General features: G+C 36.1%; 1 protein-coding gene across 1 annotated transcript; it reads left to right on the plus strand.

Annotated features, from left to right (window-relative positions):
• The first annotated feature begins 10,518 nt into the window (after window positions 1-10,518).
• On the plus strand, window positions 10,519-11,466 carry LOC128552986 (uncharacterized). Its single transcript, XM_053534083.1, has one exon. It carries the CDS (start codon window positions 10,519-10,521, stop codon window positions 11,464-11,466), a length of 948 nt encoding a protein of 315 aa, XP_053390058.1.
• Window positions 11,467-18,041: the final 6,575 nt, after the last annotated feature.

The raw sequence follows: 18,041 nt of genomic DNA on the forward strand, positions 1-18,041 counted from the left end.
CTGATATACATAACAGTATAATATACAGTGACAAAATGTACAAGGATACACTAAAAATGCTGTGCAAAGCTGTATAAGATCTCCAAATTGCATTGCTATACCTTAAAAGAAGAAATATGGTCAGAAGGTCAAATTCAAGGTCTATGAAAGTCAGTTTTGAGATATGTGTTCAAAACTGTACAAGTGGTCTAACTTTTATGGCAATGTCTTGAAAAATATGAAAGTAGGTCAGTTTGTCAAGGTTATGGTCAAGTGACCATATAATTACTAAGGTTCATAAACTAGTTATACTTAAAAGAATACGAAATATGTTAGAAAATTAATTAGGTGTTTTCCAATGTAACTGTATTCATATTTGAAACAAATAATTAACAACATATGAAATATGTTAGAAAATTATTGAAGTTTTTCCAAATGTAACTGTATTCATATTTTGAAACAAATTAAAGGACATAACTTCATAACAAGAGCACCGCCTTGCGGGTGCTGACGCTCATCTGATTTTTTTTGTATAATAGAAAAATTGTCCTACCCATGATTTTCTAAGTCCAAAAAGGGCCATAATTCTTGCAAAAAGCAGGATGGAGTTATGTTTCTTGATGTACAGAGTCAGCTTATGATGGTGAACAACTGTTGCAAGTTTCAAAGCAAATGCTTGAATAGTTTAGGAGAAAAGCTGACCTAAACATAAAACTTAACCAATAAATCTGATATTTTCTAAGTCCAAAAGGGGCCATAAGTCTTGCAAAAAGCAGGACAGACTTATGTTTCTTGCTGTACATGGTCAGCTTGTGATGGTGAACAAGTGTTGCAAGTTTTAAAGAAATAGCTTTGATAGTTTATGAGAAAAGCTGACCTAAACATAAAACTTAACCAAGAAATCTGATTTTCTAAGTCCAAAAGGGGCAATAATTCTTGAAAAAAGCAGGATGGAGTTACGTTTCTTCATGTATAGGGTCAGCTTATGATGGTGAACAAGTGTTGCAAGTTTCAAAGCAATAGCTTTGATAGTTTTGGAGAAAATTTGACCTAAACATGAAACTTAACCAGGTAACGCCGACGCCGACGCCGACACCGACACCGATCAAGTGATGACAATAACTCATCATTTTTTTTCTTCATAAAATCAGACGAGCTAAAAATCATTCAAATGGACAACTACATTTGGTCCCGATGATACTTTTGACATAGTTTGATAAAAGTCTGACACACAAGGACTGAAAAATAGTGCGGACAAATGTTTTCTATAGATCTACACATATGAAGAACAAATTAGTAGTGGAGTATAACTACGTGAAAAATCCTTCAAATGGAACGTGTTTCGCACAATCACAACTTGACTTGGTACCAATGATAATTACAAGGTTTGATTCAAGAATAGCATATAACGACCGAGAAATAACAGGGACGATTTTGTTTCGTTATATATATATATACATGTGTGTGTATGTATATATATATATATATATATATATATATAACGAAACAAACAACTAATAAAGGGCCATAAGTAAGTGAAAAATCATCAAAATGAAACCCGCTTCGCACATGCACAACTAAGCTTGGTACTGATAATAATTACAAGGTTTGATGAAAATCTGGCAAATAATTGCTGACAACAAAACCGGACAAAGTCCGTCTATAGACGGACAGACAAACGGACGTACGGACCAGAATCTAGTATAGCCACCAGGGCTTTTTCCAGCAGTTCCACTGGGGCATATATCAGTCACCACAGCCTTGATTGTTCCAAGATTGGCTATATAAAAATCCCTATAAAAAGAACAAATTCCAAACTTAAATGAATTTTTGGTTATTCAAAGAAAATGTTTTCCCTTCATAAAGCAATAAAGCAATTTTCTTCTCAAAAGAAGGCGAAATTTCGCGAGATATTATAGAAACTATTCACTAATTCTATACTGATCGACATGACAGAAGAAATGGACCGGACACAAAGTTGTGGAATTCGACATATATCCTCCAACAATGACATTGACAGCTTGGTGAAGTGAACAAATGATATAAGCTTTTTGAAAATCTTTCAAGCGGATTTGATAATATGGAGCAGCATGAAATCAAACTATTCAACCTTTTACTGCTAACTGTGACCTTATACTTAGTCACCTGGTTTGTGCGTTCTGCACGTTGTCCTGATGAGGGTAACAACTGATGCTAGCTTAATGAAAATCTTCGTACTTAATAAGAACAAGAGGGTCATTGACCCTAAAGCGCTCAATTGAACAAGGCTTCAAGTGTGTTTGTGAAACATAATGATACAAGTACAAAGTTAGGTTTCTTCTATATTAGCCTTTATTATATGCATGTCACACAAATTTTTAAATTTAGGGCAATAATTTGAACAATTATGGAAGACAGTGCAACTCTGATATAACATGCCAAATCTCAAGACTCTAGCTATAATTAATTCAGAGAGAAGATGTTCAACGTTTCTTATATACAAGCCTATACTAAAGTCGATAGTACATTTCACACACAGGGGCATGGCCAGTTTTGATTTATTTATTTATTTTGTTGGGTTTAACGTCGCACCGACACAATTATAGGTCATATGGCGACTTTCCAGCTTTAATGGTGGAGGAAGACCCCAGGTGCCCCTCCGTGCATTATTTCATCACGAGTGGGCACCTGGGTAGAACCACCGACCTTCCGTAAGACAGCTGGCTGGCTTCCTCACATGAAGAATTCAACGCCCCGAGTGAGGCTCGAACCCACATCGGTGAGGGGCAAGTGATTTTAAGTCAGCGACCTTAACCACTCGGCCACGGAGGTCCCTGGCGAGTTTTGACCTTAGGGCAATAATCTGAAGTCACACAAGGCCTATATGTGTAAAATTATTTTAAAGTCGGATAAGCAGTTTCACACGAGAAGATATTTTAAATTTCCACTATATACATACGGGGAAAAGAGACCATGTCCCCTGGCAGCCATGGTTTTGAAGAATCTGTATAATTTGAAAATCTTGGTAAAGGGTCACACATGGACCGTTTGTGTAAAATTATTTTGAAATCGAGCCAATAGCTCCACACTAGAACATTTTTAAATTTTCAACTATATAGGCCTTCATATAAGGAAAAGTGACCACGCCCTCTGGCGGCCAGGTTTTCTGGTGAATCAAAATAATTCAAACACTTTTGGAAGAGGGCTACAGAAGAACCATTTAGGGAAAATTATTTCAAAATCTGGCCAGCAGTTTCACACAAGAAGATTATAGGGGAAGTGATCACGCCCCCTGGCGGCCATTGTTTTGACGAATTGATATAAATTGAACATTCTTGGTAGAGGGTGACATAAGGGCAATTTGTGTGAAATTATTTCAAAATCGGACCAACGTTTAAGGAGGAGATGTCCTTTGAAGTGTTTTCTTTTTTTTTGCTCTGGCAGCCCCTATAAGCAACCAAGCGAAAACCATTGAACAACTTTGATAGAGGACCACCCAAGAAACATCATGGCCAAGTTTCATTCAAATCCATTCGGTGGTTTTGGAGGAGATGTTGTTTAAACACAATTGTTTACGAGGGAGGGATGACTTGACGGACGCACGATGGACACAGAGTGATCACAAAAGCGCACCATGAGCACTTTGTGCTCAGGTGAGTTAAAAAATTGAGCGGACACAATGGATGGACGATCGGACCAATTTGTTTGTTTGTTTGTTTATTTTGGGTTTAACGCCAATTTTCAACAGTATTTCAGTCATGTAACGGCAGGAAGTTAACCTAACCTGTGTTCCTGGATTCTGTACCAGTACAAACCTGTTCTCCACAAGTAACTGCCAACTCCCCCACATGAATCAGAGGTGGAGGATGAATTATTTCAGACACAATGTCTTTTATCAAATCGTCATGGAAAACATACTCCCCGCCCGAGGATCGAACTCGCGGTCCGTAGACCAACGCTTTCCCTACTGAGCTAAGCAGGCGGGCCGATCGGACCAATAAACGCACATGTTTGATTCCTATATATCGCCCACATACACCGTATCTTTGGGTATATAATAACAAGAACTATCAGCGACAGCATAATCGACTATTTGCAATGCTGAAATAGGGCATATTTAGGAAACAATAGTTATAAATCTCCAGAGCATACAAGGTACCGCTTTGTTAGGGAAAACAAAATATTTTTTTTGTGAAAACTCTAAATTGATCAGAAAAATTCAAATAAGTGAAGAAATGTACTATCTGCCAATGACAATACATGTTCTCAGTTTCATTGAAGGAATTATTTCTGCAAAAGAAAAAAAACGTGGAAATTCCACAAAAACCAGGTTTTCAAACTTTGCACCACGCCAACAGGTTCTTTACAAAAATGGTCGTGTTCTATTAGGGACATATCTGACTGCATCAAATCATGCCATTCAAATGTACAGGTATAAGGAAAGCACATGCCCTATGTAATTTATGATTCAATATTTTTAGTTTGGGTGCACATATTGTCAGCAGACTTTGTGTTTAGATAGTTTATATCAAAGAATCATAAATTACATAGGGCAATTACACATGTACATTATTGAGCATGAACCATTTTTTCTACTTTTAGTCACAATGGCCCAAAACACAATCAAAAGCTAATTCTAATATCATAAGTTACAAACTTGAAACCAGCTTCTTGACTATGACCATATTTTTCTATTCTATTTCTATTTACCAAATGACATCAAAATTATCTTTTTATCCCGCAAAAAAATGGATCTCAGTGAGATTTGAACACCCTTCTATTCCACAGCACAAAAATCTATTTTTATTTGAAACCCCATTTTTCTATTTTTGGTTACATTGACCTTGACCTTCATCAAAGTGACCCCAAATACATTCCCAATCTTTTTGTTTGACAAAAGCTATCTACACACCAAGTATACTGACAATAAGTGTACCCAAACTAAAGACATTTTTATTTTTACTAACAGTGACCCAAAACACAAACAAAAGCTAGTTCAAATATTAAAAGTTATAACCTTGGAACCAGCTTCTTGATCATCAAAGTGAAAAAGAAAATATTTTAATTATAACCATATATTTCTATTTCTAGTTACCTAATGACATTAAAATGATCTTTTTATCCCCCACCAAAAAAAAATTAAAAAAAATTGATATCAGTGGGATTTGAACTGACACTCTTCCATTCCACAGCATTGAAATATATTTTTATTGCAAATATGATCCCATTTTTCCAAAGTGTACCCAGACTAAAGATATTGAGTGGAAGCCATTTTTTATTTTTCAGTAGCAGTGGCCCCAAATATCATTCAAAGTTAATTTTTCACATAAGCTTGCTGTACACAATTTTAAGCGGAAATTTTCTAAGTTTGAATATTAAATAAGTTATCTATCCTGACCTCGAACTTGACCCCAACGACCCGATATACAAATCCAACCTTGCTACATATAGGCCAGATTTAATTTCAATACATTAGCGAAAACAACTTTTTCTATCTTAGGCAACAGTGACCTTGACCTTGAACCTAGTGACTCAATCAAACCGAGTCTGCATTCATTCTTTTTTGGTTGCATTCTTTGCTTGACTCAATCAAACCGAGTCTGCAATTATTCTTTTATGCTTACGTTCTATGCAAGGGATCTTTTTACAGATTTTATTATACGTCATATGGCGACTGCACAAGGAACAGAAATTATTTGGACATTAGAACCACCGACCTTCCGTAAGCAAGCTGGATGGCTTCCTCACACGAGGAATTCAATGCCCAAAGTGGGGCTCGAACCCACATCGATGAGGGCAAGTGATTTGAAGTCAGCGGCTTAACCACTCGGCCACGGAGGCCCCATTGATTGATTGATTTATTTTGTTGGGTTTAACGTCGCACCGGCACAGTTATATGTCATATGAAGACTTTCCAGCTTGGATGATGGAGGAAGACCACAGATGCCCCTCTGTGCATTATTTCATCACGAACCCCATTGAATCGGTCACTCTTAACTCAAGTTATTGAGCAGAAACCAAAAGGTGACGCCGTCCGCCCATCCGCCCGGACAACGACATTCGGCAATATGATAGCCAGTTTTTTGAAACCTGGTTAGAAATGCACACTAAAAGTCCACGACTTTCAAGGTCTTTAAAATGAAACAACAGCTCGTAGAACACGAAATGCTACCCCTTGATGCATTCAGTAACTGCACAAGGAACAGAAATTATTTGGTCACTGTACACTGGACATTTGACATACTGACCTCAAATCAATAATTGTGGGTCATAAATTACATTCGTATCAAATGTGGTCTTTGACCAAAGCATTCTCTAGTTATTTGGCAAAACGTTTTACTGTTCTGAGTCAATAACGTACTGATCTCAAAATCAATACGGGTCATCTGCTGGTCATGATCAGCCTCTCTATCAAGTTTCGTTATCCTAAGTCAAAGCGTTCTCAAGTAATCGCCCGGAAATGGTTTAACTGTTCCGGGTCACTGTGACCTTGACCTTTGTCCTACCTACTGACTTCCAAATCAATAGGGGCATCTGCTGGTCATGATCATCCTCCCTTTCAATTTACATGATCCTAGGCCTAAGTGTTCTCAACTAATTGCCCGGAAATGTTTTCACTATTGCGGGTCAGTGTGACCTTTACCTTTGACATACTGACCTATACATTTATAGGGTCATTTCCTGATCATGACAACCTCCCTAATAACTGTCATGATCCTAGGCCTAAAAGTTCCCAAGTTATCATCCGGAAACGGTTGGATTGTTCTGGGTCACTGTGACCTTGACCTTTGACCCACTGATCTCAATATCAATAGCGGTCATCTGCTGGTTATGACAGACCTCATTATCAACTTTCATGATCCTAAGCCCAAGCGTTCTCAAGTTATCGTCCTGAAACGGTTTAAGTGTTCAGGGTCACTGTCACCTCGACCTTGAACCTACTGACCTGAAAATCAACAGTGCTAATCTGTTAGTCATTGTCAACCTCCTTTTCAACTTTCATGATCCTAGGCCCAAGCGTTCCTGAGTGAACATCCAGAAACGGATTAACTGTTCTAGGTGACTGTGACCTTGACCTTTGCCCTACTGACCTCTTAATCAATAGGGATCATTGCTAGTCAGGACCAACCTCCTGATTAACGTTCATGACCCTAGACCCAAGCGTTCTTGAGTTATTATCCGGAAACCGATTTGTCTACAGACCGATCGATCGACATCTGCAAAACAATATACCCCTCATTTTTCGAAGGGGGCATAATAAACAGCCAGAATCGAAGTTTTTATTTTAATTTCCTCTATCGTAAACAGCATCATGTACACTGTCTCGGCTAGACAGAATATAAAACTACCTGCACTAAGGCTACCTGAAAGAGACTGTCAAAGCTACCAGTTAGAAGACCTATATTCATGTATATTCTAAACTACATTGAAATTGCAAATGCAGAAAATTTAATCTCAATTTTAACAATAGCTTTCCTCAAAATATACTGCCTCCGGCAAAACCTTTCGTTAAATACTTTGAGCTTTCAGGGAGAGTTTTGTTTGTCTACATGTATTGTTCAAGGTCCGTGCTTTTTCCATGGCACACATGTATATAATGGACAGATTTTTGTTAAAGTTTATCACCGAAGGCTGTATTTAATAAAATTAAGATAGTAGTGGACAATCTGAGGCCATTTCTTAACAACTGCACAATGTTTATGGTGTTGCTTCGAATGTTTATTTACCCCACCCATTTTTCCCAGTTTGAGAGTGTACCACTTTTCCAATATTAATCAGAGTGTACCGATATACTGTCATTTTAATGTTTATTTAGTTTACAATATCTGCTGAAATAACACCCGAATACCTCAACTAATAAAAAATGTTTTAGCTTTTGGGTGAAGTTCGTCCATTGAAAATCAGTAAATTTGATCAGGCCAATTTGTGGCTCTGTGATGAAAAAAGTATTCAATACAATTTAAAATGCAACATGTTGTGTGAATGTCCATTGCATAGTTATTTTATCAGTAAAGTTTCAGGTAAAAAGTTAGAACCATTTTTTTTTTAAAAAATAAAGGAAATTGTGTTCCTGGTTGGTCACATGTCAGATTACCTCACCCACTTTAAATGTGAATATCTATAAAAAGTAAGTCAAAACTGGTAACAGTAACACTTGTTAATGAAACTTAATACATGTAGGTATATTGCCATAAAATATAAATAAAATAAAAAAAAAACATTTTGCGCAGACACCTAACTTGGACCCCTTCCCCCACCCCACCTCCTTCCCCATTTAAATATAAACAGAATTGTGCCGTTGAATTCAATGTTCATATCATTTTAAATAAACGTCCAATATAACATGTTGCATTCTTCTTTATTTCACAAAATTAGCGATCAGGATTAACTGTGTAATATGTTCAGGCATTTATACGGTGCCCTAAAGTGACATGTTACGCACTTTTTTTCCACTTAGATAATGTGAGACTTTTTTTATTTCGTTTAAACGAAATAACTAATTCGTTTAAACGAAATCATTTCGTTTAAACGAATTAGTTATTTCGTTTAAACGAAATGATTTCGTTTAAACGAAATAAAAAACGTCTCACATTACCTAAGTGGAAAAAACGTGCGTAACATGTCACTTTAGGGGCACCGTACATTTACACGTGTGCATGCACTAAAATAATATTAATGGGAAGTCGAGATGAAAAATTAGCTTGAAAAACTAACATCACTACCTTACGTTATTGATTTTTTTAACTCTGTAGTAGACACATCACTCGGCTATGGAACATCAGATAAATAGGTGTGTTTCTGCTACATAAAATTAATAAAATTAAGATTGTTTCATAGAAAAGTTTCAGACTAGACATGTTTCTCATGCATGGAGGAGATAGTGATTAGCGAAAGTGCAACCAATTTTTGACAAATGTATATATACATGCCCAATACCGATGCAACGGTCAGTAGTACAACTCTGTATATGCTTTGTACAGCTGATCTAATATAATGTTATGCTTTGATTTAAGTGAAATAAATAGGCCCTGTACCGGTTTTCAAGGCAAATATGCCATTAAGTACTGTTCTAGCATTTATTCTGATAAGATGATAGGCGTGACTTACCTCTAAATTATCATCCAACCTTTTGAACTTTTTCTTTAGTCTTTCATTTAAATTTTCCAATTGTACCTCAATTGGGTCCTGAAAAAAATATGTTTGTATAGGAATCACAAGTATGGGCAGTATTAAATACACTCACGTACACTTTCGAAAAGGTTATCTAAAACGCATTTTTGAAACATTTTACGCATGTGCAAATGTCACATGTGTGTAACTTAATAATTAAACATTTGAAATAAGAAAAATTAGTATAAAACTACAGTGGAAATCATTCACTAAATTCAAGTTTAACAATTGCGTTTAAGACTCGAACGTTTCAATTTGTTTCAGTGTTTACCATTTGTATTTTTTCATAGAGTTACTATTGAGATTTTGAAAAAAACAAGGCAGTCTGAAAGACAGCTAAATCCCCCGCCACTGTTATGGATAGTGAAAGGGTAAACCTTTGACCTTTAGCTGTGACCTTGACCTTGAACTGATATGGCTGACTCATGAATTCTGCACAACGTCTTGATGAGGTGATCATTTGACCCAAGTTTCATGAAAATCCTTCAAGGGGTTTAGGAGATACAGAGCTAAAACCTTTGACCTTCAGTTGTGACATTGACCTTGAGTTGACATGGCTGACTCATGAGCTCTTGATGAGGTGATCATTTGACCCAAGTTTGATGAAAATCCTTCAAGGGGTTTAGGAGATACAGAGTGGACACAAAATGGAAGACTCAAACCTTTGACCCTAAGCTGTGACCTCGACCTTGAGCCAGCATGGCTGACTCATACGTTCTGCACATCGTTTTGATAAGGTGATCATTTGACCCAAGTTTTATAAGATTCCTTGAAGGGGTTTAGGAGATATAGAGCGGACACGAAATGGAAGGCTAAAACCTTTGACCTTGAGTTGTGACTTTGACCTTGAGCCGGTATGACTGGCTCATGAGTTCTGCACATTGCCTTGATGAGGTGATCAATTGACCTAAGTTTGATGAAAATCCTTCAAGGGGTTTAGGAGATATAGAGCGGACACAAAATGGAAGGCTCAAACCTTTGACCTTCAGTTGTGACCTTGACCTTGAGCCGGCATGGCTGACTTATGGGTTCTGCACATCGTCTTGATGAGGTGATCATTTGACCCAAGTTTCATGAAAATCCTTCAAGGATTAGGAGATATTGAGCGGACACGAAAGTGTTACGGACAGAAGGACGGAATGACCGAAGGACGGACGGAAGGACGGACGGAGACCATTCCTATAACGCGCATGCGTGAGAAAATGGTGGTTCAAATTTTTGAGCGAGGAGAAAAATAAATTAAAAATTAAAAATTTTCAAGCTATGTGAGGTGAATTCAGTTTGAAGTGAGAGGATTTAGGGTGTGTTTTTGTATTCATGCCTAGAAAAAGGAAAAAATCGAAAGAATCGCCGGAAAATAGCCAGAAAAGTACAAAACGTTTTACAACAATGGCTCAAAATGGCGCGATTCAGAATAATCTCAGTGCTCAAAATAGTCAAAATGGATTAAATAATGGACAATTTGGACAATATCAGGCAAGTCAAACTTTCAATTCACAACCAATTATGTATTCGGGCACGCCGTTTATGGCGATGAACTCGGATTCACCTGGGTTTACCGGCAATACCTCACCCACCCCATGTACTCCAGCAGGTCAAAATCAAGGACTGAATTCTGATGTTATTTCTATGTTATTACAAAGGCTCGACTCAATGGACAAAAAACTTTCACAGTTAGATATTATTCAAAACGGTATGAGCGCTTTAACGGTCCGTATGGATAAAATGGATCATAAAATCAATAATTTTGAGAAAAAACTGAGAGATATAGAACAAAGCCGCTCGTTTGATAGTAGTGCATTAGAAGACATAAACAAAAAACAAAATGAGCTTGAGTCTGTTTTGAAGTCGATGAGAAAGGCCGAAAAGGAGCAGTGTGATACTGAAACGGTGTTACGGGAAGAAATTACCGATCTGAAGTGTCGTAGTATGAGGGACAATCTTTTGTTTTTCAAACTTCCGGAGGAGAAAGAAGAAAGCTGTGTGCAGAAGGTTCTTGATTTCATAGAAAACGACATGAAAATAGAAAATGCTAAACAGGAAATAAAGCTCCACCGTGCACATCGAGTTGGGAAATATAACAACACGAAGGTCCGACCTATAGTCGCTAAATTTGCCTACTTTCCAGACAGAGAGAGGGTCAAGATGGCGGCGAAAGCTCTGGCAGGAACCCCGTATGGTGTTGGAGAACAATTCCCCAAGGAAATTGTAGATACCAGGAAGAGGCTCGTACCCATTATGAAGAAGGCTAGGGATGAGGGAAAAGAGGCCTTCATTAAAGTAGATAAACTGTATATAAATAAGCAACTATACAGAGAAGGGTCAGAAAATGTATAGGGATCGCGAGAGAGTGTTCTCAAATGTTTGTCATGGAACGTTGAGGGTCTTTCGGTAGCAAAACGGACATCGGATGACTTTCTTAAAATAATCAGTGACTATGATATTGTATGTTTCAGTGAAACATGGACTAATAAAAACTCTGTAATTGAACTCAGTGGATATGATAAACCCATTCATTCGTTCAGACGATTTCACCATCGACGTGCGAGGCGTTCGAGTGGTGGGTTAATTATCTATATAAAAAATTCAATAAGAAAAGGCGTTAAGTTGATAAAGAATGATATTGACTGTCTAGCCTGGTTAAAATTTGATAAAACTTTCTTTTGTATTGATGATGATATTTACTTAGGGGTTGTATATATCGCTCCAGAAAATTCTCCAGTACATGTGAGATATGATGTAGATATTTATAGGCAACTAGAAAATGATATAAACTTTTTTAATAATAAGGGAAAACTTTTCATCACTGGTGACACAAATTCACGTATTGGCCGTAAAACCGATTTTATAAATCACGACAATAATCTGGGTGACTTAGACATTTATACAGCTGACACATTCTTACCTCGGGCGTCTTGCGATAACGGTTCAAATCGCTTCGGTGATTGTTTACTTGATCTTTGTAGATCAACGAATATCCGTGTAGTTAACGGTAGATTATATAAAGATCAGGGATTAGGCAAACTCACATGCACGACCCATAACGGTGAAAGCGTTGTTGACTATTTGTTGACGTCACAGTCTAACTTTAAAGATTTAGCTGATTTCGAAGTGCTAGATTTTAATGAATTTTCGAATCACGCGCCGGTAACATTTTCATTTAATATTAGATATATTCAAAATAAAAGGACCGAACCAAGAATATTTTATAAATGGGACTCCGAACATAAGAACAATTTTGTAAATGATATTTCCAGGGATATACACAACCTTGAAGCAACTTTAACTGAAAAAATAAATAACAACGAAAGCTCTGATATATTAACGAATATTTTTACAGATTTCTTTAATGAAAAGGCTAAACCTTACTTTGAAAAAAAGTCCACGACACGTGGTAGCTACTTTTTTAACACGGATAAAAATACTAAAAAATGGTTTGGTGAAGAATGCAGGAAAAAGCGTGAGGTTTATTTAAAGGCAATTTATGAATTTAACTTAAATAAAACTGATATTACCAGAAACAATCTTTATGAAAAAAAGAAAGATTACAAATCGACTTGCAAAAAAAATAAACGAAACTTTAATAGAGAACTTGGCAGAAAAATGAACGAAATGAGACGGAAAACACCGCGTGAATTTTGGAAAATGTTTAAAACGAAATCTGCAAATCCGAACGGGGATAATATAACTATTAATGAATTTTATGAACATTTCCGAGGGTTAGCAACCGAATCTGTTTTAAATGAAAATGCTGAATGTAGTGAGTTTTTGCTTGAATTTGATAATGATATATCTCACGAAAGTATCTTTACTGAATTAGATCAGCCAATTACCAGAGATGAAATAGTTTCCGCAACGAAAAAATTAGGATGTAATAAGTCGTGTTCACTTGACAATATTTTGTATGAATATTTTAAAGAAAGTATTAACGTTACTGTACATGCATTAGAAATGTTTTTTAATCATATTTTGAATACAAAGGAATTTCCGCGCAGTTGGTCAACAGGTTTAATTGTACCATTATATAAAAAGGGTGATTCATCGGACCCAAACAATTATAGAGGAATTACGTTGATAAGCTGTTTTGCTAAATTATTTACGGTTATTATAAATGAAAGACTTAAACGTTGGGCGGAGAATACTGATGTGTTGACAGATGCTCAGTTTGGCTTTAAACAGAATTATAGTACTGTCGATCCTATTTTTATATTACATTCGCTGATAGAAAAACAGATTAAAACAAAGAATAAATTGATATGTTGCTTTGTGGACTACAAAAGGCGTACGATTTAATTGATAGGAATTGTCTATGGTATAAATTAATAAAATCCGGGGTTGATGGAAAATTGTTTGCTATTATTCGTTCTATGTATGATGATGTAAAATTATGCGTTAAACATTTAAATACTCTATCAGATTTTTTCAATTGTGAAGTCGGTTTATTCCAAGGGGAAATAACTCTCCGATCATGTTCTCTCTCTTTTTGAATGATATTGAAATGCATCTACAAAATGATATTAATGGGGGTATAACGCTTGATCAATTATCTATATATTTGTTATTATTCGCTGATGATGCTGTTTTGTTTTCTGAAACAAAAGAAGGGTTACAGTCATCTCTAGACAATTTACAGTCATATTGTACAAAGTGGAATCTAACAGTTAATGTAGACAAGACTAAAATTGTTGTTTTTAAAAAAGGTGGTAGGTTAAAACAAGATGATATATGGTCGTATTCTGGTGAGGTTATAGAAATTGTTCAGAACTTCAATTATTTGGGTATTGTATTTTCTAGCGGCGGTTCGTTTATACCAGCGACAAATGCCCTTAGCGGCAAAGGATTAAGAGCTTTAAATTCATTGCTTAGTATTACAAGAGATTTAGACACCCCCATTGAAATTATGTTCAACCTTTTTGACGCATATGTATTATCAATTTTAAATTATAATTGTGAAGTATGGGGCTTTATTAAAGCAGACAATATTGAACGAGTTCACAGAAAATTTTGTAAATGGTTATTGAATGTTAAAATGTCAACTAATACATTATCATTATACTCAGAATTAGGTAGATTCCCTTTATATATTGAAAGGTACGTCAGAATAGCTAAATACTGGTTAAAATTACACGGCAACAAACGCCATAATTGTATTCTCTCTTCAATTGTACAAAATCAAGTGAATGATGTCATAAGAAATTCATCTACAGTAAACTGGTCATCGAAAGTAAGAGATATGTTACAGAATACAGGTTTTCACGACGTTTGGTTATTTCCAGAGTCAGTGAATATAAATATTTTTATACCATTGTTTAGAGCTAGACTTCGTGATATATATATATTACACAATGGCGGTCAGATATGGATTTATGTTCATCTTTATATCTTTACAAGGAACTTAAACCAACTTATGAAATATCAAAATATATATGTGTGTTAGAAAATAAAAATCAGAGAAATGTTTTAGCCAAAATAAGACTTAGTTCACATAAATTAATGATTGAAACTGGAAGACATCAAGGTATCGAACGAAATCAAAGAAAATGCACACTTTGTAATTCTGGTGATCTAGAAGACGAATTTCATTTCATATTGGTATGTCCTTTATACAGTGATCTGCGTAATACATATATATCTAGGTACTTTACGGTTAATCCAAGTGTTTATAAATTCATACAATTGTTAAATTCCGAACGAAAAACAGTACTCCGTAGGTTAGCAACTTTTTGTTTAAAAGCTTTTCAGAGACGCGATAACGCATAGGTTAACATCATTATGTTTACATTTTTTTAGATATAATAATAAAGAAAAAATGTACTTTTTACACTGGTTATCTTTGTAGCGACACTCTCTAGGTATTTGAATTATTATGCTGTGTTGAATGTTAAAAATCCTACATACCCTTGACTCAAACTACTTTATCCATTTGTTAATATCTCATTGCATGTATTGCTATATTATAATATGTATGTTATGACGATGAGTCTTGTACTTAAGTCAAATAAATTTTCTGTTCTGTTCTGTTCTATAACCCCCCACCACTTGTGGCGGGGGATTAAAAAAAACCCTAAAAAATCAAAACAATTCAATTGTTTTTTTTTCTGACATTTCCCGCAAATGAGGTGTTTCAAAGTCAGAAAATGTTTTGTTTTATTTTACCGAATCAAATAAAACAAGGCAGCGTTAAAAACAGCTATATCCCTCGCCGCTAAAAAAATCGATGGTATTGGGCGAAGCTCAGAATATTACAGCCAAGTCATATTAAAATCCTTCAAGGGGTTTAGGGAGATAGATACAAAGCGGACACTAAATAGCAGCCTCAAACATTTTACCTTGAGTTGTGACCTTGACCTTGAGCCCACATAGATAACTCATATGTTCTGCACATTGCCTTGATGAGGTGATCATTTGATAAAAGTTTCAAGAAAACCCTTCAAGGGGTTTAAGAGATACAGTGTGAACACAAAATGGAAGGCTCAAACATTTAACTTTGAGTAGTGACCTTGACCTTGAGCCGACATGGCTGACTCATGAATTCTACACATCGTCTTGATGAGGTGATCATTTGACCAAAACTTCATGAAAATCCTTCAAGGGGTTTAAGTCAAATGGACCGGACACAATTGATACAAACGGACGGAAGGAAGAACGGATGGACGTCCATTCACATTACCCCCACCACTCGTGGCGGGGCTTAATAACTTACATGAAACACATTTAACCTTTGGTCGGCTTGCGACAAGAGATTCTGCTTTTGCGACCAGTACAGACCAAGATAAAGGTCTGCACTGTTCGTTTTTCAGTCAGTAAATTTTCAGTGAAAACCCCTTTAAATAATAAATAGTATTGCCCAAACTGAATGACAGACTGGTCCATTTTAGAAATTTAGCAGGCTAAAGGTTAACAACATCAAATGTTTTCTAAATGCAGGAAGTGTCATGTGATTTCACTGTTGACAGGAACAAAACCAAGTAATTAATACTGGTTTAACAAGAGGGTCATTGATGACCCTCGATCACTCACCTGAGTAATTTGAGTTACATGTTTCAAGTGTCAAACTGATGCGTAAATATTAAGAGTGAGTGAGTGAGTTGGGTTTTACGGCGAATCGACACAAAATGGTCATATATTGCCGAGAAGAAGTCATACTGCAAACGCCAACTGTAAAGCCTAAACATTGATGTAAAAATGTAAAGCATACCTAAAAACATCCATGTAAAAATGTAAAGAACACTATGAATAATGTAAAACATATCTAAAAGCATCCATGTAAAAATGTAAAGCATATCTAAAAGCAGTAATGTAAAAATGTATGTACGTGTGTGTTAAAATATCAGCTGCAAACATAATAATATTGCAAGATGTAAATAAAAATAAGAAGTGTTAGATCTTTTGATAAAGTAGGTCGGTAGGTCACATTCATGGTCACTGAAAGTCAGTTTTAAGATCTGTGTGCCAAACTGTATATGTCATCTAAATTTCAAGGCTGTATCTTAAAACAACAAGAAAGTAGGTCAGTAGGTCAAGGTCAGTCAAGTGACCCCTACTTGGAGACATCAGTAATTATTATTAACCTTTAGCCTGTTGCCGGCAAGAGATTATGCCTTTGCGACCAGTCTGATCATGATCTGCATTGTTCGCCATTCAGTCAGTATCTTTTTTGTATGCACCCCTATTAACAGTTTATATTCAGTGAACAACCCTTCGAATAATAGATGGTATTGCCCAAATTGAGTGATGGACAAGTCCATTATCGAAATTTAGCAGAGTAAAGGTTAAACAGTCTAGGAAATATGATCAGATATTTTTACAAGTATTTTTCCTATATATTCCATATAACAAGTGAGCCCGGGACGGGGCCTCTCTTCATCCCAGGGGCATAACTTGAACGATCTTGTTAGAGAACTACTAGGCAATGCTACATACCAAATATCAAAGGCCTAGGCTTTGAACTTTCAGACTAGAAGATTTTTAAAGGTTTTTTTCCATATATAAGCCTATGTTAAACCTGGGATCCCCAGGACAGGGCCTCATTTACCTGAGGGGCATAATTTGAAATATTTTGGTAGAGGACCACTAGGCAATGCCAAATATCAAAAGCCTAGGCCTTGCAGTTTCATGCAAGAAGTTAAAAAATTATTATATAAGGCTATGTAAAAGGTGGGACCCCTGGGTGGGGCCTCTTTTTATCACAACAATCTTGTTAAGAGAACGACTTGTCAATGCTACGTACCAAATATCGACGACATAGGCCATGTGTGGAATTCAATTCTCTGAACAATTTTGAAAGGGGGGCACACAAAGATAATGCCTGTGAAGTTTGGTTTAAATCTACCCATCGGTTTCGAAGAAGAATATTTTTACAAAATGTGTCAGACACGATGCATGACGGACGACTAACGCCGGATATCGAGCGGTCACAAAAGCTCACCATGAACCTTTGGCCCAGGTGAGCTTATACAATGATTAAATGATTTTTTTTTCAATCAATGAAATATCATCATTTTATACATCTTGACCAGAAAATCTGATTCAAAGAAATACCATATTTATTAATGCAACTGCAAGCAGCATAATCATTATCACCATTTACCATCATCATCATCATCACCATCATTTTTAAAACACATACCTTGACTTGAGAATTTATTTCAAAAGCATCATCTGATGAAACACCAGCTTCTTCAACACCACTGCTAGCATCATCATCATCATCATCACTCCCTTCCTCAGATTCATCACCTACGTGTAAAGTAAATTACATTAAATAAAATTTCTGGTCAAAACAATTTAAATGTATTTCCACAGCTTTATATAACCTATAATGAGCAAGGGTTCTCCCAAGGATTTTGTAATAGCTGGGCTCTGTAGAATTATAGCCGGGTACATTTTTCAGAGGTTTATGGCGATAAGCC

This window comes from Mercenaria mercenaria, unplaced genomic scaffold (genome assembly GCF_021730395.1).
Source record: "Mercenaria mercenaria strain notata unplaced genomic scaffold, MADL_Memer_1 contig_3355, whole genome shotgun sequence".
Classification (NCBI taxonomy): domain Eukaryota; kingdom Metazoa; phylum Mollusca; class Bivalvia; order Venerida; family Veneridae; genus Mercenaria; species Mercenaria mercenaria.